The following is a 22,173-nucleotide window of genomic DNA, read 5'->3' as shown; positions in this document are numbered from 1 at the left end:
TATGATACAGAGGTCTGCTAGTGTATTACTAAGAGATGTTTGGAGGTCAGAATGGTAAGAATTTGCCTAGAAAATGAATATTTCTAAACTTTGTGTAAGTTTTAGTGAAGTCTTTTATATTAAATGTACTTTCAAAGCACTAAATTTTTTTTCAGAACTGAAGAGACTAACCCTTATTTTGGGTAGAACAGTGAAACGGCACAAGCTGCTAAGACAAGACTGTTACCTCAAATTTTACTTTGGCCTGTGGCAGTATTTTCATAGGCCTGCTCTCAAGTCTTGTTTCTATTCCACCATCAAGTCTTCTAAAACCATGGAACTGAGTGCAAAAGAAAGCAATTCTTGCAATTTTATGGCAGACAAACTGAAATAGGACAAAAAAATGGGGCAAAGCTCAAAATATATTTCTATCAATTCTAAAGTCTACTGAAAGACTAAACAGTATAATCTTTAATAAGACCATCTGCAGATTTGGGGGGGGATGACATCTTTTTTTTCTTCTTCTTTCTTTTCAAATTTTCATAAGCCACTTGTATTAAAAAGGTACCAATTCAGCAGATGTACACAAAAAGTTATCTCATCACAATTTCCTGCCACTACCACAGCATTCCCTGACCTTATGATGCCTTAAGTACCTCATGGAAAAGCAGAGCAGCACAAGGACAACTATTATTCACTTGAGAGCCTGCCTTTGAATTGACTATTCATATTAAGAACTTCAGATTTTTCTTAAGGAATGAAAACACTTTAAGAGAAGTTATGTTTGTATCTAGAGAAATTTGTACACTACTTCTGAACAGAGAATGAATAAAGCAACCGTGGCATCAAGAAATTTGAGGCAGGAGAGAAGATGCATTACCAGAAGATTTTCATTATAGGTTCCCAAATTCAGCCTTGCAGAGAGTTTTCATCTTGGCTGTAACACTCAACTCAACTGCATGTCAAGTGAATTGTTTACTGCCTGGAGGAGTCTACTTAACATGGGCAAAAGAGCAGGTTTCCAAGAAGGGATTTGAAATTACTGATGAGAAGAGAGACCACAGTTTTAAAGAAAATGGAAGCTCTTTTACGCATAAATTTAGCAAGAGATATTGAGCAGTGAGCTTAGACCAGAAGCAGACAATAGTCAAATCCAAAGGGCTACCAGAACAGCAGTAAGCTGCCAGCAAGGCTTTGCATGTAGGATGACAATTTTTCTTCAGAGAATATACACGTGCATGTGTGTAAAACTAATGGTGAAGTGTTGTGTCTGTCTTTTGACGGCTTCCAGTAGTACTTGTATTTAAGCGCCCTGCTGTTTCCAGAAAGGAGGCAGAAATAGAGGGCCAAAAATCTGATGGTGCTGAAGAAGCATATTATTGCTAACATGGAACTGCCATTGGAGTTGTTAGGTCCAGTTTGCACTGCTCACAGGGCCCAATGTGGCTGTGGGGATCCCCAGTGAAAATACACAGAGCTACCCACAGACAGCGCCCATGCACCATCAGCTGCAGCAAGCCGAGAATACACCGGGCCCAAGTTTTTTAATCAGACCTGTGAGCTTCCAGAATGGAGAGCTACTTTAGAGTCACTACAAAACAATTACTGAAACTTTAAGATGACACTCTTGACGGTATTACTTTATTTTGCAGCACAGCCATGTGAAAAAAAATAATGATGCAGATACAGCTAATTCTGACTATTCAGCACAGGCATACAGAACTTCACCTTCACCTCTTACATTTAAATGTTAACTGAAACAGTTAAGAAATGAAGGGGCTGCAGGTACCAGGGAATAACAAAGTCATTTGTTTGGAAATCAAAAGAATTAATGTCTCAATGCTATTCACTGAGACACATTATCCTTCACCTAGACCACAATAAGACAAGGCAATTCTACTTGAGCCTCAGCTCACAGCTGGGTGGCATGTGGATACAAAACACAGCTGCCTGTATTCATGAAGGCCACCCATCCTTCTGTACTTCTCGTACCCATGAGCCAGGCAGTAGCACAGAGCACATACGTTAGCTGTCAAGAACTTTGCTGAACATTTTTTCCTCCTTGCAGGACACAAGTACATTGGCAGGCATACAAGAGTGGGGCTTACATAAGCACTAGATTGGGTTCCACTATATAACTTGTCCTTCTCCACCATTTTCTCTATGGTACTGCTAAGAATAAATGCTACGCTTGCATACCTCAAAGCTAAGTCCTACAAATGAAGCCTTAGGGGGCTGCAGAAATGCAAAGGAATGAAATTGGTACAACTCAGCAGTGTGGAAAGGAAGATGAACCTCAAAGAGATTTTGCTTCCTGTTACGTACAACAAGGACAGAGTGACCCCAACACAAAGTCACACAGATGTGACAGGCAAAATCAGGAGCCTATCAGGTGGGTCCAGGGATTATAGAAACCACCCAGCTCAAAGACTGGCTCATTATTAGGGTAGGAACAAAGAAGGTCTGTAAAGCACAGCTGCAAGTGCAGCCCACAAAATGCAGAAGATTAGGGACACCCAGCTGTCCTACAGGCTAAACGCTGATTCCTTCTTCTGTATCATATGTATAAACTGATCCTGAAGGGAATTCTCTTGGTCTAGAAATTTTTATGTGGTCCAAAAAATTATTAACTACTATAAAAGGGGTGGTTTCAGTTACTAAATTTTGAGATACAAAGTATACATAACCCTTCGTCCTGTATTAAGGCATTCTATCCCGTCCATTTCAAAAACTCTTGGGTGGCAGTTGTCACAGTTCATAAGGTGAACAGAGATGCGCAATTACATTTACAGAAGCACCCGCAGCCATCCTAAAATTGCCAGGAAGATTCCTTACCTCCCCTTTTAAGCCAGGGCTACGGTTATAGGTAAAGCCAGGAAGAAACATACTACACAATTATAGCAGTCTTGGAAAAACCCCGATGTGATATGCTAAGATAGTCAATATGCATTTTGCTTGTCACTGCTCGTGCTCTTTACCCAATTAAGGTGCCTTTAGTCTACAACAATGAAAATTGTGAACAGTCAGTTTTACTTTCAGATTCTTATTTCTGCTGTACTGTGATTTTTACACTATACATTTTTATTTCTTTTTTAATTTTGAAGTAAATACAGTATTTTAACTAAGGAAGATGTACAACGGGATCTTACGGGCTTTCAGTTGGCTTAAAAGCTTGCATTTACAAAATCTGCAATTAAGAGCTGCCAATTACAGTGCACTTGTCATCTTACTGAAAGGGAGTGAATTCCTCTGTCAATCAAAATATTAGTTACAGTGTTATAATATGACTTTTGTATTGCTCTTATGATATTTCTAATTGCATTTTCAGGTATTGAAATAAGTGCTATTTGCTAGCCTTGAACTGAAAGGGAAAAGGTTTTCATTGTATCTGTTCATACCAGCTGCCTACCAAAATATATCTGTTAGTAAAATAAGGACTGGTACACACCTGTTTTTATGAACAGGTAGGTGGTCAGGGGATGGGAGGTGCTAGATTTAAGACACATTTTCCTAATTCCAGGAACAGTTTAAGGTGGCATAAACTTGTGCTACCACAGAAAGAAGCAGTCATGCTCTCCCCTGCACAGTGCAAGAACAGAAGAGTGGAGGGAGGAAAAACCACCACTTTTGACAGTTACAAGTTTAGTTTGCCATAAGACACCTGTGGAACCAGTTTAAGACTCTGAGGACAGGTGTCTTCTGTAGAGCAAGCACAAGACTGAGAGATGCACATTCCCTTCCAAGCTTTTCCCTAGTGACACAGGGAGCAAACAGTCATCCAATCCAAAGGAAAACTTATGGGCACTTACAGTTGAGATGGCTTTAAATGCTACTGCCCCTAGCTATGTGCTCTGCTTCTTATCTTATGTTACAGCTTTCACTGTAGATTTGGAAGAACAAATTGCATATCCGTATCTTGGCGAAAGCAGCTCATGGCTCAGAAAATTAACTTGAATGGCCACCGATTTTAGTTTAACATAATGCACGCAAACTGAAGCCTGTGCAAACTCAAATACTACTCATACTGCTCTTTGGTCCAAGTGTCTGATTATTCAGAAGCAAAGAGAACCATGGAGAAGAAGGAAAGGAATGCTGCTGTCAGAGGAAATAAAAATCTCTTTCTCCCTTCCCATGAGCCAAGAAGGCTGATCTCCAAATAAATTCTGATTTTAGGCTGCTAGGAAAGTAAGTAAAGAGAGAGAATTCTGTAGACAAGTGGCTAGGATTATCCAATGAATCCTATTTCTCTATTTCCTCCTCAGTGAGAAAGCCCAAAAGGACAGGTCTCTCAAAGCCAGCAACACAGTGAAGCTAGCTAGGAAGAGAGGCCTGGAAGCTGCTCTTGCAGCTCGTTGTGACATCCCAGGAGTGCTACTGCTATTCAGATTTAATGTGTCAAGAGCAGCTGCTTCTCCTCCCTGGGGGCAAAGGGAGGGAACACATTGTCTCTCTTTCACTAAGTTTCATTTCTCCAAAACCTCTGCCACAGCCCTCTCTTCAACAGCTGCATTTTGTAGGTGCTCTAACAAGAAAATAGATTTATTTTGTAAATGAGACTGACAAGAAACACTGCCTTCAGTGGCCTCCTGGACACTGCTTCTCATGTACAACAACTCACTCGAAGAATTACTAACTCAGACAGATTTTTTTATAAAATAATATCCAAAATACTTTTTAGGTTTTTTTGTACTCACCAGAATTGGGTGCGATTCAGAGATGAATGAAGCACATCAGGCCAATAGCGTCTCATGTCTGACATAAGATCCTAAAAATATCACAATTAATAAATGCACCTACAGTGTTGAAAAGCTATTTCTTACACAATCTACATACATTGATACATTTTCTAAAACTGAAGCCTCATCAACATCCCCAACTGAAACATTTACTCATAGAAAAAGAAAAGGTCTTTTTCCCCAATATTCTGAAAATGCTGTTACTGTAGGTAACAGGTAGGTGCAACTGTCTAAATATCTGAATGTACTAATACCAACACACCATCTTAAAATAAGATTTTCCTTCAACTGTCCCTGCAGAAGCTGTTCAATCGTGCAGCTTTTCCCATTTGTTGGCTCAAGCCTCCTATCCCCATTTCCAACACATTTGAATGAAATATGGACATTTTTTTAATTAAAAAAAAAAAAGAATAAAAAAAGGATTAATGCCCTGGGAGAAAACACACAGAAAAGTGTGCTCTGAACTCTTTTTATTTTATGTGTTTTGGCTTTGCATTAGAAAATGGAAGAGAGAATACGGATGAGCGTAACCTCTTTTTCACAGGTACTTTTTGCCACTGCAGATTCACCACCTATGTTGTCTAGATTTTTTTAAGGAGGATGTGGCTGAACAAGTCAAACCGCACGTCTACAAAACCAAGTATGAACAGCTGCTAATGATCACCAGCACTACAACTTCAAGTTGTACCAGAAGCACCTAATGAATTTGCAGAATCCTTAAAAGAACCTACCTCTCAGCAAACATTAAGAGTGATACATTATAAGCTACAGATTTTGCATATAGGATGTGCAAAAGTAATTGCACTAAGCACTGTTTGCTACAACTGTTTTTGTTTTAAATAAATACCTTAATCTCGGTGACATTGAAATGCCATGTCCTATTACACTCTTCAGTTTTGTCAGGCCTAGAGAAACAAAAGAAAAGTGAAAAAAGATGTCTCCTAACTCACTAATGGTAACTAACAGCATTCTATTCTATACCATTAGCCTGAATTTTAAATATGCAAGATTATAGCTAGAGATTTTATTTAAAAATGCAAGTAACCCATCAGCACCTACAGTGTTTTAGAAGTAAAAATTCAAGACATTAATTATGGCCAAAATATTTCCCATGCAGAGGTTCTTTGTTAGGCCTTTCAGTCCCTCTCACTCTATGTAAAAGACATACAGGGGGACTAAATGATATGGAAGGGTCTTGCACATGATGTCACTAATGACATTGACCTCCTCAACCACTGCACCAAGTGATGATTCTGCAAGTATCACCAAGACACTCGCTGGAAATCTAGACATAATGCTGTTCACTTTTACAGGATGCATAGCTTAAACTCCTGTACTGAATTTTCCCCTGTATTTGTCAGGAAAACCTTTGAATTGCTGCCATTGGCACCGATTCCAGTGAGTTGAGTCCTTTGAAGCAAATTAGTTTTTCCTGTACTTTTGCAATATTTGTGCTGAGTTAAGATATGTAAAACCACAAGCAGTCATGAGATTAACAAATTCTGTGTACTCAGGAAGAAAAAAAAAAAAAAAAAAAAGAGGGGAAACTATACTTCCCTTTCTGTTTGAGAACATTACTGATCTTGTAAGGAGATGTATAAATAAAATGCTCACGTGGCAAGAGGATTTCAGGAGCTCAGTGAGTCATGAGATACAGAAGTGTAATTCTGTTTTATATCAAATCATAAGGTTTTGATTTCCAACAAAATTAAAGCTTTTGTTTCAAGGAATTATAAAAACAGATAGATTAAGCCCTCAAAAAAACCCACGAAACATCTTGGTACAAAACTTCATTTTTCCTTTCCAGGCTGAAATAAAAACACTCTATGATCATACCACAGTCCATGGATTGTCCAGTACTCTGGAGGGTCTTGACAATCATTAGCACTCATCTGTGGAAACAAAAAACCAGAATGTTTGTTACATGTGTCCAGGGATAATGGTTTAGAGGAAAAAAATAAAAGTTCATTTGCTGGTGGTCCAAGGATCTAGTGAGACATGAGAACTTTTGCTTGCCCAAATAAGGAACTGGTGAACTGCAGTTACTTGAAGCTGTCACGGATTATGTGCAACTTAGCAGAGACCAAGTGGCATTAAAATTTTGAAGCAGATCAAGTGAATATCAGGGGGTACCCTGAACAGGCAGTGTAAAAAGAAGACAAAGGATAGGTTCTGAGGTAATAGAAAGTAGTCTGATCCATGCTAAATGAATGGAGCTAAATCTGCATTTATCATATTCCAGATGGCAGCTCTCTGTATTTTTCTCACCATCAGATCTTTTCAAGGAGTGCAGAGCCATTAAAATAAAAAGCATCAACGTAATCTATAATATTAAACAGGGACACAACCATCTTTAAGCATCCATGAGTAGTTCTGTTGTTGTATTAAAAGGGAAAAATACAAAGAAGAGAAGAAATAGGTTGCTTATTCCAAGTAAAATGGTTAGAATATATTTTTAAAATATTTTGACCTGAGGGTCAAGGGAATGAAGAGAAGAGGAAAGACTATATACATTCCTACAAAAAAAAAAAAAAAAAAAAAAAAAAAGCCCCCAGTCAAAACTTTTGATAATGCAGGAGAAATAGCCTACACATTAATTATTGTTTAGACCAGAGGACATATTCCTAAAAAACCCCCAAAAAATCCATGTTCACACATCACAGCATACCATTACTGTATTTTCCCTGATTATTCTGCTTAGTAATTATGGCTCTTTTTAGTAAACACTTTTTGCCATTAAATAGCAACCTCCTCAGACTTTCTTTCCCCATAATAATAGCTTTCCTTTTCGGCTCTGCATCCTGTCTTAATTATGCCACAATGCCTTTTATGCGATGCCAGAGCAAGAGCAGAGTGTAGAGAAGAGCAGAGAGAGGCCTGTAATCTCACTAATTGCCTTCCACGTGCCACAGGTCAGTGGCAGCAAAACTGCAAGCTCTGCAAGACCTTCTTGTTCTGTGCCCATTTCCTTCCTCTCTTCTCTTGCCACCAATAATAGAATCAATTAAACCCAGCAACGGCTTTTTTCCTGAAAAGAATATTGTCAACAAACACACACTGCAAACGCCTAAACAATATTGCTCCTGTCATGACACAAGCTTTGTGGAGCTGAAAGAGTTCAGCTATCCAGCCCAAAATACAGCAAATTAATAGCCAGCAGCTAATGCATCATCCCCTGAAAAACAACCTGGCAGCTAACCAGCTTCCTCAACCAAGGGTGGTAAGAAGAACAGTGCAATTGTGCTCCTTATTCAGTCTTTAACTGCAGTTCTGAGACACGCTAAAGGAAAGCCCAGAGTACTTTAAATTTGGGATCAGTTCTCCCCTATCACAGCACTAACCTTATTAGCAGTTTCTTCTACATGTTTCATCAGGCTTTTGGTGTTACACTGTGCGTTGGCAGAACTGTGAGGTCAATGCAACCTACGATGCATTAGTTCACATTTTGCATGCTTTGGCCAGCTTCATTCATCCCCCTCTTTAATTCTAGCCACAGTATTTTTCCAATGTTCATTTTAAATCAATATCATAAAATGAGCAAACGCTAGTCTGAGAAGCTGGGTACTCCTGCTGCTTCTGCAAAAACACTTCTTGTCAGCCTTCCTGTTTATCATATACTGATTGCTGAAGGATTAATTCAACCTCAGGCAATCGTTGACTTGAAACAGTTACAAATATGTATTTTCAAGTAGGCATTGGACCTTCGGAAGCCTTCTATATCTAGATTAATTTGAAAAGGGAACATTGCTTTCTCCTGTTTTAAAGCAATCTGATAAGCAAACCAATCCCAATTAACCATACATGATCTATGACACTGAGAAAAGTGCCAGAGAGCCTTTACAGCACCCACCACGCTGAGAGGGAATGCTGCAGCAGAGAGATTAGCCTATTTGTAACAGCAAGACATCGGACAAACAGTGGCTGCTAGAAGCGTGGGAGCCGCTTTCACCTCTGACATGCCGAAAAGTGAAACACCATCAAACTGTCACAGAAGTGCTACCTGCAGAGCTGCCCAAGTTACCAATCCCTTGGTATAGCAGCTTGTACATAGGAGAGGGTAGTGCTACTGGATCACATACAGATACCCCAAGTTTAAATAAAAAGCCAGCTTCTGGAAAGTGAAATATTTAATCCTGCGCTCCCTTTCAACCACCCTGTTTAAGTAGGCCATCTGTGTAATTAAGATCAATTTTAAGTGTTATTTTGTAATGAAACATCACAACTGCTACGAAAAATCCTTGCTTTTGAAACTGTGGAGAGAGTTCACCTCTTCAATTTCTCTCCCCCAAATAGTCTGTAATTATTCCCTTCCTCCTTCCCCCCACCCCCTGCAGTAAAACCAATCAATGAATGAACGAAACTTATAAGGTTGCTGAAAAAAGTTGGGAGGAGGGAAATAAACCAAATTTACTTCTTGTTGAACACCCCTCTAGCATGAGCTGATATGCTAAAACCTTTCATGTGTTTATCCTTACAGAAGGTAAAGGCCCACAAAAACATCTAAACCAGACCTTATTCACAGAGATGGTGGAGGCATAGATTAAGAGTTATCTTATAAGTTACATGGGCATTTAGGAAAAAACTTTCTTTTGTTCCAAAATAGCATACGTCACAAGCTGGACTCACTTTGACACACCTGGCTTAATATACAAAAAAAGAAATAAAAGTATCCATTTACCTAAGGAATTTTTGATCTAATGCGAGATCACAATAGTGTACTGCCTTCACCTTAGTCACTTTAATGCTTTCTATGTTATGGACTACTTCTATTTTCACCAAAAAAAAGAAGAAAAAATAATGCTTCTATTCTTCCTTTAAGCCTTTGCTATAAAATTATTGCCAAAGCCTGAAATTAGGAAAACCTCTCATCTCAAAAAAAAAAAATTAATTTCATCTGCCGCTTAACATTACATTCAAACTTGAATTCACACTGTTCTGTTCACCAGCCTATTCTGTTGTCCCTTCTTTGATTCTTTCATTTGATCAGCACATACATGCAGTAAAAGGCAGATGACAGCAGTGCTTAGTACCCATTTCTTTATCATCCTTCCCATTCTCAACAGAGGAGGAACAGAATAGCCTACAAACTTGCATCGGATTTTCCCCATTTCATAAGGAAACACCCACAGAAGATTTTCTCTTTTTGCCATCTCCAAAATGCAAAAGCTGCAATAATATTTCTCTTTTTAAGTTCTTGAAGTAAAGACCTTCACAACATCATAAAAAGGGAGGAGGAAAGTCCCTCTTCTTGCCCTTGAGTTGGTCCTATTTCCACCCAACAGGATTCACGTTTATTTGTGATCAGAAAGTTTAGGTGTGACATGAATTAGCCACATGAAGTTCAATAAATTGCACCACAGGCACAACTTATTAAGGGAACAATAAATTCGTAATCACTTGACATCTGTGAATTTAGCTTGGATATATTTGTAGAAGACATAGCCACTTTAGGTCAATTATATGGTACTGGAATTTCTAATCGTATAATGAAAAAGAACATCTCTCTTCCTCCTTCACCCTTTCACTGCAGCAGTCAGTACTTAAGTCCTGGGGTTATTACTGCTTCCACGATGCTCACTATTTTATTTTAATAGGTTAGTTTAGAAGATATGATTACAAAACACTCACTTTCCAGTTTAATTGTGCTGATCACACTCAGTATTAAAAAGCACCAGCTGAACACATACAGTTTAAAGCACAGGAACAGCTGGGAGATACGTATTTTCAAATTTCCGGCATGCTGAACTGTGTCTGCTAAATTTTAAAAAAGTCCTTTCAGGCCTTTAAAAGCCTGAAAAACTTTTTGAACACAGATATGCAAAACAGGCAGGAATTAAGATGTAGGTCATCCACACATGTATCACAAACACAGTATGTAGCAAAGTAGTCTAGAATCAGGTTCCTTTATATAGGAAGCATAAACTAATAAGTACTTGCACAAAGTAGTGTCTCCAAGGTTTTTTACATAAATGATATAATGAGTTTTGCAGTTTCCTTCACCCAGCTATTTTCCCTTTCAACATCATGTCAACAGTTTAAACTGAAGAATGACATTAAAAAATATTTCCTCCCTGAAATAACATAGCAATCATATATAAATACATTGAACTTTCCGAAGAATCTATATACTTTAAAAAAAGCCCACAACTGAATTTGGGAACTCCTCTTACATTAACGTTAGCAAAAAAATAAAAAGCTGTTATGGGAGTACAGTTGAGATTCTGTTTCTTCATATGACTCAGTAATGTGAAACTGGGCAAAAAGTCACTTAATATGATTTTAATTTCACTTTTTCTTCACTCCTTTGGAATGCTTCTGTTCACCTCCTACTACAGAAGATCATAAGAAATCAACAAAATGTAAGAAAGCCTACATTTTCTGATGCTTAATATTTTCAATTATTCATTACAATTTCACTGTAAATTTATAAAGGTTACTTATCAATTTACCAATAACACTACCCTGGAATTAAGAGTAGTAGCCAGCATGAATATACAATGGGAAAACTGGTTGACAGCATTTCTTTGGTTGGTTGGTTTGTGTTGGGGTTTTGTTTGTTTGTTTGTTTGTTTGTTTGAGTCTCATTCATGTAAGCAAGTGTTTGCATTGCTACTGACTCTGAATGCCGACTCGTGCCAGGCACCACAAACCCCTGAACACCAACATCTCTGCTTGAAGTCAGTAACAGTGATGTTTACTCAATAGAAAATCAGACACAAGTTGCATCAAATCTGCCCTTATTCCTCCTCAAAAACAGGCAAAGAAACAAAAACCAGAACAGTGGCCACTCTTTGGTCTCAGTTAGTCATGCACATCTGAGTTTTGTTATTGACATTTCCCCTCCACATTGAACTAATGTAAAGTACATCTATGTTTCCTCAAAAATTTAGGCAGTATGTGACTTTTGCTGCTACTGCTTTGATATGTATTTCCAGAAATTCAAATGAGAAATAAAAGCTACCTAAAGCACAAAAAATAAGACTGTTATATTGTAATAAATAAACCTAAGTCTGCCAGAGTTGGGACCTTTTTGGCTCCAGAGACATTTGCCCAAAACTGAAGCTTCTCTATTATCCACAGGGTTCTTGATCCTTGTGTCAGTAAATCTGATCACATCTTCCATTTTGAAGTATAGCATATTTTTAACTTAGCTGTATGAGAAGACACCTTCGAGTATTTCTAGCATAGGAAAAATATTCTACTTATCAGATGGTAGTAGGTATTTAATAGCAAAAGGGACATAAGTAGTACACCCCTTAGCTGTGCTTTTGACAGACATATGTTGGAAGGTTGGGTTTATTTTTGGTTCCCAGCCCTCAAGTACAGAAATGCTCAGACACACCTGCCATAACAGCTTTATAGCTCTCTTCTTCCTGACTAAATCCATATTTGATGACTTACCATTAAAACACTGTAGCCAACATTACAAAGCTAAAACTTGATGTGCAGCAGACAGTTCAAGTGCTAATCTGCTGCCTTCAGTCAGACAAGGTAGGCAAGTCTCCTTACAGAGTCCGGTGAAAATGTAGGATTAAGTTTACAACTAACAAGACATCACAAAGTATGTAACAAGCAATTAAGGCTTAGCGTACTGTATGTCCTACATGGACTGCTATATCTGTAACACACCACAATCCTGTCTTGTTTACTCCTACTCTGGAGTGCAGGGGAAGTAGCAAAAGTTGGACCAGATCAGCGAAAGCCTTTAGAGAGATACAAGGGCATAAGCCAGATTAAATGCTTGATGGGCTTCATTCATTCTGTTTTCAAATATTTATTGTCCAAGGCTACCTTTGTCAGGGTAAAAGAGAACAAAACACAAAAATCTCACCTTACATACAGTCACTGGCCAATGATGAGCAAGATACAGCTTTTTCCAGGTATGAGGGTGGTTGTCACTGGAGAAAGACAGACAAATCTATTTTTCCTCAAGCATTTTAAAAACGGCAACACCTTCAGCCAGCAGCACAAAGCTTACTAGTATAGTGCATTTATTTCAGAGCTGGTTGTTGTTTATAGCTTGTATTGCAACAGTTGAGAACTCCAAACACAGCAGACCAAACTAACAAATCACATAGAAACAACATGTACAGAAACACGCTAATAGCCCCCCATTGTTAAACAAATACCTCTCCCAGCATCCTATCTCCATATGCTTTCCATTTCTTAAATACAGAAGGAACATGTTGTTCTGTTTTGTATTTGGGGGGGGGGGGAATCAAATCTTTGTTTAGGATGTTAAGAATCTGCTAATTCTTCCTGATGGGTATATTAGCTGGAAAGAAAGTATACAACATCCTTGGAACTGTAACTACTCTTCTAAAAAAGAAAGACTACAAACAACCACAAGCAACGTAGTTGACACTGCAGGAGATGCGATTTGATCTTGCAGGTGTCTCCAACATTTTAGATTAAAAAAAAAAAAACAAAACAGAATAAAAACTAAAGTAAAAACCATAAATCTCAAAAATGTTGACTTTATCATTTTATAGACATTTAATTCAAACACTACATTTTTAAAATGCTTACTATAAATTAAGTATTTTTAAACATTTAATAAATAATCAAACTGTGACACAGTCTTAAGGTTGCCTAAGGAAGAACAAAAGAAGGAATATCCCATATTTTACAAAAGCACTTGTGTTCAAAAGCCTCTTAGAATAAAGAGATCTGTAACTCAGAGAGGCATCAGTACTATCTTATTCCTATGCGGGGGGGGGGGGGGAGGGGGGGGGGAGGAAAGCTTAAAAATTTTGTACAAAAACTGTTGGAAGGTTGTATCATGTCTTTGCCACTACTACAGAGGCATTTTCCAAGTTTGGAGCAGCCCTACTCTGGATAAACGAGAAGTAGATAAAAAAAAATGTTGCTTCAGACACTACAGCAGATATATTTAGCTATTAAGCAACCACACTAAGTGATTAAATAGAACAGCAAGTGGGAAAATCAACAAAGAACTGTAAATTGTTCAAACTGACAGCACTATATGAAGTACTGTCAAAATAAATTGTTCTTCTCTGGAAGCTAATAGCCACATGTCCTTCATTAGTGCTTGCCAGAGGTTACATAAAAAAAAATATATATATATAAGAAAGCTAATGCTTCTCAACCTGAAGAAGTAGGGATGTTCCCGTGTTACATCACTTCCCAATTTTTCCCTCTAGTTTTGCTAGTTTGCAATGGCCACATTTTCTCTTAAGCATTCACATATATCTGTAGTTTTTAAATAATTTAGCAGAATAGTTCTGGAACAAATCAGGCATAGCCACAATGAAAACTATTAACACTTCTAACTGGTCTTTACTGCTGCTGTGGAAACCTGAAGAGAAGAATTGCCCAATATTGTAGAGCAGTTACTTTCCTTGCTTTAAAAAATCCTTGCTTAGAAAAATACCACCTTTCATCTGTATTTGAAATAGCAGCTGAACTGCAATGACAATCATGCCAAAACAAGTTCTGATAGAACACACCTTTTGGCTAAGGATAGGTCAGAAAATTTTGGTTATTAAATAGAGCAAGTTTTAGAAACTTAAGCTCTGAACTGGAATCCAAGGAAAGCCATTTTCAATACCTATGCAACTTCAGGGATATCTCCTTTTTTTGACCGAGTTTCCTGCCCCGTGCAGTTCAGCACTGCACCTCTAGAGCTGCCTCTGCCACCCAGACGGCCAAGCCACAACTCAAGTCCTGGGGATTCGAGAAACCTCAGCGTAGCACCCAAGCTACCAACCAGCTGCAATGTAGCCATTATATGAAGTTCAGCACTGAACTGAGCACCCTTAACCACTCTCTTGCCAAAACACTGAAAGGAAGGAGAAAAGTTTATTTCCTAATATAATGCAACAGGAATTTGAGCTTTTACCACAGAAGGGTGTGATTTGGGGCGTGGGTTCCCCCATGGCCCATTGGCATTCAAGCTCAGATTCTGCCAAGTGCAACAGCCACCAAAAGGCTGCGCGGCACTGATACACAGCCCCAGTTGGGATGCTGTATGAAAAGGAATTTAAAATTATTGGAACTGAGAAAATAGTAGGAAAAAAATAAAAAGATATTTAAAAAGTATACAGTGCTAACGGTGCAATTCATGCCATAGGGATGATTCCGGTTTGTTGTTATAGGTTCCAAAATTATTTCTGATTTTTGTCATTACATCACAAGCCTAAATGATTCATTTAAAGCAAGATTGCAGTTTTTAAGTGCAATGAATGTAATTTAAGTTTCCCTCTTTTTTCATGCTGACACATTAATAAACATAAAGCTTTTCTTAGGCATGACCCCCACTCCTCCAGTTAATGTAGATGCCTCATTTTACCAGTCACCTACAGGAAGAATAACACATCAAAAATAGCACATAATAAAATAAAAAAAATTTACACTCATTAGAGGTTAAACTATTCTGCTCTGCACTTAAGAAAGACCTGTCAGAGATTTCTTTTTAAAGCATAACTTACCTTTGAGTGAATTTATCTGAAGTACACCAACAACATAATGCCATAGAAAACCAACCCAGAATCCAATAGCGCAGCTTTGCAGGCTTCATTTTGTTAATCAAATAGCTGTAAAAAGGTGTTAAAAGAAGAAATCTGTTACTTATCCAATGCACTAAACTGCAAGTGTTAACGTGCAGAAAAACACAACTACCTCAGAAACAGCAGGTAGTATCAACTCTAGACACATTTACAACCATAGGTAAAATGAGGATCTCTTTCACAGCTGTGCCTGATTCCCCAGTGTGTGTGCTAATTTTCATAAACTAATGGCATCAAGGATGAGATCACAGTTTCCTTTTTTTTTTTTCTTTACTTGCACACAGTCCCAATAGAGCCACTTTCCAATAAACAGATACATAAATCTTCTATGCAACCATACTTTATGTAATGTAAGACTCTACTTGTGGTCAGCTCAAATGCCCAAAGTGATTCATTAAAGAAACTTTGAACTTAACATGGAATATTCACGTTAGACTGACTAAGGCTGATATTAGAAACTCACTGCAAGTGAAGTATGATGTCCAAGGATGAAATTCTCTCTACATGCCAGTCGACTACTAAACTGATGTTAAAAAAATTGTTGCTGAAAACAGACTAGTTTCTGTTCCTGTTATAAACCTGAGACAGCCTCTACGAAACCATGCACAATCTGCCTACTACCTCATGAACCTTAGAACTCAGGGCAGAAAAAAAAAAAAAAAACAAATCAACTTAACTTTCACCAACAGGAGGACTTTCACTTGGCACAGGTCAAAAACCCCAGCTGCCTCCTGTATCAGCCAGACATTTCACAGCATTTCAAATGCTACCTCCTAGTTGCCAGAAATAGATGTACGTGCATGTATTTACATGCAATTATTAATGCCTCACCAAACCTACTTTGCAACTTTCTCATTTTGAGAACCCTAAAAAAAGCACTGTAAGACACTGTGTGTAACCTATGGGCCCCTTCTAAGACCACTCACTACACAAGTCGTATCCTTCTTTCTATGAAGGTTTTAAAATGAATCCTTTCTTATAACAGTCAATTAAAGCCTGTTTTGACACCAGTAAAGACATTGCTGATTCAGCCATTAAGGCTAACTTTGGGAAATTCAGTGTAATTCTGATCCATGGCTCATGATAAACAAGGGTCCATCTTCCCACCATTATGGCACGGCTCTGGACCCAGCCTGCAGGCCCCCCCGAAGCCCGACCCTGCAGTTCTGCAAATGCCGTGGCACAGCTGACGTACGCAGGAGGCAGCATCCCAGCTTGCAAAACGAGTCAAGATTTCAAAACTGGTGTGGTGTTCGGGCAACAGCTCTAACAGTTAACCAGCTAGATTTATTACAGGGATTTGCTAAATTGTGAAGAAACCACAGCCTTTAAGCTATTTCATATGTTAACGTCCGATTTGTAATGGACATATTATCAAGGTAAACAGCTTGGCCTAATAGAAGATATTACTAGATAAGTCTTAGTTGGCAACTGTTAATTTTCTGATCCAGTTTCTTAAAAAAGGCCTGAAGAATTTTCACTCACCAGGGAAGATGAGCACAAAAAAAAAAAAATCCAAATAATTTGGAGAGTACTACTTGTATACAAAAGCAATCGATAATGTAGAACTAATCTTTATCAAAGGCTAGCTAAAGCAAGATGTAGATCTTGTATTAAAGAAATTGATATATTCACATAACGAAAAATTGCAAATAAGTAATTAACTGCCAGGTATCCAATTTCCCTAAAAGTTCTGCACTTAAAGTGATCTCAAGTCTCATCACTTGTACGGTAGAAATTAATGATGTGAGATTCAACCTTATAGACCTGTTTATGATTCCATCTACTGTTATTTTCAACTGATAACCAACCAAGCAAGACTTTATTTTTCTGCATGATAAACTATCTACCCAAGATAAAACATTGAGAGATGTAAGGAGTCTTCAGGTAAGATGCTACCCTACCTATAAATCACGTATTTGTTCAGAGAGCAGAAAGTACCACTTAAAAGACAATGTCACACACCATCACCAAAAAAAGCTGCATTGTACAAAGGTCTGGAAAAAACATCTTAAGGAAGTAGATTATGGAAGAAAAATAAGCCAGCAAACATTATGGCATTTGTTTTGCAAACTGATAAGACTTAAGATGGCCGGCACAGAGAAACATTTTTTTTTTCCAGTGACTAAGTTACAAAAAAGCATAAAGGCAGTTATCTCCCTTTCTCATCGGACTCTCAAGTTTGATCAAATAATGACCAGAAACAGAGGGGAGCTTCAAAAAGCGCTGCTATCAGAGCACTGGAATGTAGCGATTTATTCTGCATATTGCTCTGCACCCTGGAACTGGAATGTAGGGACAACAGAGACAGTGAGCAGGTCTGAAAGCCCCCAATCTGTAACTTTTACGTAACAAATTACATTTTTCCCCACTGATAAACAATACATAAACTCTCTCTAAGGTTTTAGCTTGGAAACCAATGTTGCGGCTATCATGACACTATCATGATAGACTGAGTGATTTATTCAAGTTGACCTTTTATTCATCTGTGACATTGATGGTGGGAGGTGAAAAGTGAATCAGTCTCACCTGAAAAGCACCCAAATGATGCACGTTTGAGGAAATACACATCCAAATTAAAACTGTATTAAGAACTAAGATTTATGAAGCACATCCAATTTTAATAAAAATTGCTTCTGTTTACTAAAAATTACACTCGATTACTAATTCCACAAATACAAGAAAGAAGATATTAACAAATCTTACACCAATTCTACTGTAATAAGAAGAAACAGGGATTTCATATTATGAAAGTTAGTTATAAAAAAGTGATAACGTTCCAAAAGACTTCGTAATGAAAAAAACCTACAACTCCGAAGTGAAACATGCACAGATACATAAAATCATTATTTGAAACTAGGCTACCAACTCATTTTCACTATAGATAAAATTCCAAAGAATAAAAATAGCTTTGGGATGACCCTTGGTTTACTATGCCTCGATACAAATGCACAACACGTGTGTCTGTGTGTTAGTAACCGAGTCAGGACAAGGTCACTTTCAGCTACCTGCCCAAGCTTATCAAGGACCAGGGAGAACTTGTAATAAATAGTGAAGAAATCTTTCTTTAACACATTTACTATCGTTTGAATTCTAATATACCATCTTGAGGGGGCTGCCGACATAGCGCATGCTTCTTTTGGACACTAGCAATTAGTTACTTGTATTCTACTCCCTTATTTTCTTTTTAACAGCTAGCTTGATTAATAAACCTCATATTTATATAAAATTTCCTGGTTTACACTTTAGTTCAGGCATGCAGACTTAGAGAACAGAGAAGAGGCTGCAGAAGAGCACTTCAGCATTAGTGAGAGGACTCCCACGGCTAACAGCACAGCATGCACACAGGTAAGTGTTGGCAACAATGGCCAGAGATGAGAATTAGGGCAGCTAGCCTGGCACCTAAAAGCACAAAAATAAACACCTAAGGTTTTGGTGCCACCTCAAACGTGGCAGCACACACTGCTTCTGCCACAACGAGTTAGACAGCCAAGTTACAAAACTTTGTACCAGAAATATTAATTTAACTTCTAACAACGCTCTTAGCTCCGGTAATTTTTATCTCCACAGCCCACTCTCAGTTAACCATTCTTCCCAAGCCTGAGTGCTGTCTAACTACAAAAAGCACCTTAAAGATTTTCAGATGCAATACTCACGTCCACTGACACAGCAAGATTTTTAGCAGAACTTTCTCACTCCTTCTCTCACAAAGTACAATTCAAAGCAGAACTTGCACAGCAGTGGTTTTAGGGCAAGGCCGGCAGGAGGTTGCTGCTGTGCTCCGAGCTGTCCTTCCCCTGGCTTCCTGGGGAAGTCTTGAGCGAGGCGGCACCTTGCTTTCCTCACACACAAAGACACTGCTCTACTTTTAGCACTGTGTTGTAAGGTTTAACTTCCTGACACTATAAAGCACTTGCTCCAGATAAACAATCATCACATTTTATTACAAGGGTATTTTTATAAATTGTAAAGAATGCAAGAGAGCAGAGAAGCGGGACGCCTGCAAGTGACAGAAGGATGCCAAAGCTGATGACAAGTGCACAAAGGAAAACTATAGACAGAGATTTTCCAGCTCTGGGAAATCCTGCAATTTCTTTGGCTGACTTTCGATTTGCTTCACAGTCAATTTAAGGCACAAGAAATGAAACCTGATACGACCTGAGCCCTCACCAGCCCTGCAAATCCTGCAAGTCCCTAATCTCCCTGGAGGCACCAGGCAAAAAGGCGCAGACAGAAGAACCCCGGGCAGGCCGAACGCCGCCTTCCCCCCGCGCGGCCGCTGCCACCGCAGCGCGGCCACAGGCGGGCAAGGGGCGGGAGGAGGGAGCGGCAGGGACGCCGGAGCGGAGAGGCTTTCACACCTCGCCTCCCCTGCCTCGGACCCCAGACCTCACCTCAGCCCGCCGCTGCCTGGCCCTGCCCGGGACTCGCCGGCCCACGCTACCGTCCGCCCGCTCCTCCGGCCCTGGCCTCTCTCCGGGGCCGGACGCAGCACGGCGCAGGGACGCGCTGCCGGCGGGGCTGACCTCGCACAGTCCCCGCCTCGGAGGAGGGGGCGGGCGGCAGCGCCGCCGTGACCCAGCCGCCCCGACACGGGGCGGGCCCGCCCTCCCCGGCCCCTGCGCCAGGCCGCGCCCGCCGCCCCCGCCTGCCGCCCCGGGCGGCTGCCCGCCGCCCCGGCCCCGGCCCCAGCCCCGGCCCCTGCCCCGCGGGCTCGGGCGCTCCTCGGCTTCCCCGCCGCCGCTGGAGCCGGGAGTCCCGGGGAGCAGGCCCCTGTGTGCGCGGGCAAGGCAGAAACACCCTGCGGCCGCGAAGGAAACCGTTTATATGCACGGTTTTGCTCATCCTAAAGTTTTTGTTGGTGCTTCCTTACCATATTCTATGTTTTAATTATTTGGATTTCCTACTGAAAGTTCGTGCAGAACAGAGGACTTCAGGAGTGCAAGAAGGCCACTCCATATTTTAATTCTAAGTAATCTGTTCAAATAGCAAATAGGAGATGGTTGACTAAAGCAGGCCCAGTAAGGGGAAGAGAGGACTGCTGACACATGCCCCTGTGGCATACTTCTCCAAAGTAATGAGGGAAGTTTGAAATGGTAACACTCATGTTTGGAAACAGTAGGAAATTTTTGAGGAAGAAACAACCCAAAGGGATGAGTCACAAGTATCCCAGGCAGGACTTGCTTCACGGTTTCTCAGTGCTACGGTAAACCGTGAAACATAGTCCAACCCCTCTTTCTCTGCTGATGCATGAACCACAAATACAAAGCGTGGTTACTAGTTACTGTTGTATAGTTTTGAACTAGAGGGGGATATGTCACAACCGTCCTCCTGTAACGCACTTGAGAAATATGTGGGCAGATCTGCTTCCACAAGCAAAACAACATTTGTTTTGAACAGATTAATTACAGTCTGTGTAATAAGGTCTTTGTTCAAAGCTACAGTATTATTCACTGGCAAGATTTTTTTAGTTAATGTTTACACATTTATGTGGTAAGGAGGAGGATGAGACAAAACGAATCTCTTTGCCCACCTTTCTGTGGAAACGTGAAAATGTCGTGCTGGATGAAACGAGTGATCCATCTGCTGTTGTCTCTGACAGTCTCTGAGAGGTATCAAAAGTTGCAGAGATTTTGTCGAAGAGTTAAAAATAGTGAAGTTCTCCAGATCCTTGTATTCAGCGCTGCTCCTCCTCCTCCTCCTGCTGCTGCTGCGGAGGGCATCGCTGCTCCATCTGGCACCGAAGGCTTTGTCACTGCCCCTGAGGAGTCCGTAGACACGGACACCGAGTTATTCTCTCAGCCTCGGATTTGATCTTTGCCTGCAGAGGAGGGATGAAGAGCGTGGGCTGTGCTGCACGTATAATAGAGCTTGCAAGGCCTTGTGCTCCACCGCTAGTCCTGTTTCGAGGTGCAATAGGGATTCATACTCTCGAGGCTGCCAAATTAACGCTTAGCGCTCTGTGAAAACAAAGCCCAAAGACAAGTTTCCCATTAAGGTGGTTTCAAAGAGAGATTCAAAGCTGCTCTGAAATGATGTAGGCTCTTAAGGTATCAGGACAAGGAAGCCATATTTTTATGTCATTATATCATTACAAAATAGTGCATGTTAATGGAGGGTATTATTAAAGAGATTGTTTTTGAGGAATATGAGAAAGCTAGGCAATGGAGAGCTACTTTGGATAACTACCTCCTTAAGACTTTCCATTTAATATTTATCTATGTACTTGAAAAAAGACAATTGTTAATAAATCAATAATTTTAAATCAACCATTGTGTCAGATGAAGATGCTGTCACCTATAATGAGAAAGAAAGCCAAGTTCTACTTTCACGGTTTTCAACCTTTTTATATTAAGATTAGGAAATGTTCTGCTCTTGAGAAGTTCATTACTTCAGTAATGTGAACAGCTGTTGTTGCAACCTGTTTGAAGAATAAAACCAATCATAATAAGACCGCTTTCTCAAATAATCATTTGTGAAACAAAAACACATTCATCTTTCATCAACAGTTGGCAGACACGCCGTCTTAATACAACTCAGAATATTGGGGATTGTTGACAAGCACATATAAATATCGAGGTTTATAAGATGTAAAGCGGTGCCAAGACTTCATTTAATAGTTACAGCCTGGAATTTAGTATTTCTTCTATGTTCTGACACTTGGTTATATTAAAGGAAAGATTGAGGCACTTTGGTCAGTTTGAGCTGTACTTTATGCCACTGGTAGCCTCCACTGACTTCGGTGGAATTATGCACAACATAAGAGACTGTTCATTAGGAGTAAGGCAGAAAGAATTTACCACGTAAGTCATAATGAAAGGACAAGAAATTAATATGCATGATTATCTGCGTAGAGGCCATGGAAGCTGGTGGGACCTTCGACTTTTCCTGTGTGTGGCTACATCCTCACTCAGATACGAGATCTGCTA

At 39.7% G+C, this 22,173-nt stretch overlaps 1 protein-coding gene across 2 annotated transcripts in view; it reads right to left on the bottom strand.

Moving 5' to 3' along the window:
* RNASET2 (ribonuclease T2) overlaps positions 1-19,733 on the bottom strand; it is a 31,702-nt gene extending 11,969 nt beyond the window's left edge. Inside the window, exons 1-6 of one of the 2 annotated variants that reach the window (XM_082307585.1) lie at positions 19,639-19,733; positions 15,167-15,271; positions 12,547-12,613; positions 6,552-6,607; positions 5,563-5,620; positions 4,674-4,744 (exon numbers count right to left, since the gene is read on the bottom strand). In XM_082307585.1, coding sequence (XP_082163711.1) covers positions 4,674-4,744; positions 5,563-5,620; positions 6,552-6,607; positions 12,547-12,613; positions 15,167-15,255 — 341 coding nt within the window. In that variant the 5' untranslated portion in view covers positions 15,256-15,271; positions 19,639-19,733. Of the gene's footprint in view, positions 1-4,673; positions 4,745-5,562; positions 5,621-6,551; positions 6,608-12,546; positions 12,614-15,166; positions 15,272-18,900; positions 19,106-19,638 lie in introns of those variants that run through there. The other variant, XM_082307586.1, reaches the window with a different exon arrangement.
* Between the last annotated feature and the right edge of the window lie 2,440 nt (positions 19,734-22,173).

This window comes from Platalea leucorodia (assembly GCF_965183815.1).
Source record: "Platalea leucorodia genome assembly, chromosome: 3".
Lineage (NCBI taxonomy): Eukaryota > Metazoa > Chordata > Aves > Pelecaniformes > Threskiornithidae > Platalea > Platalea leucorodia.
The sequence above is the reverse complement of the archived record's forward strand: the minus strand, read 5'-3'. Positions and strand labels throughout refer to the sequence as shown.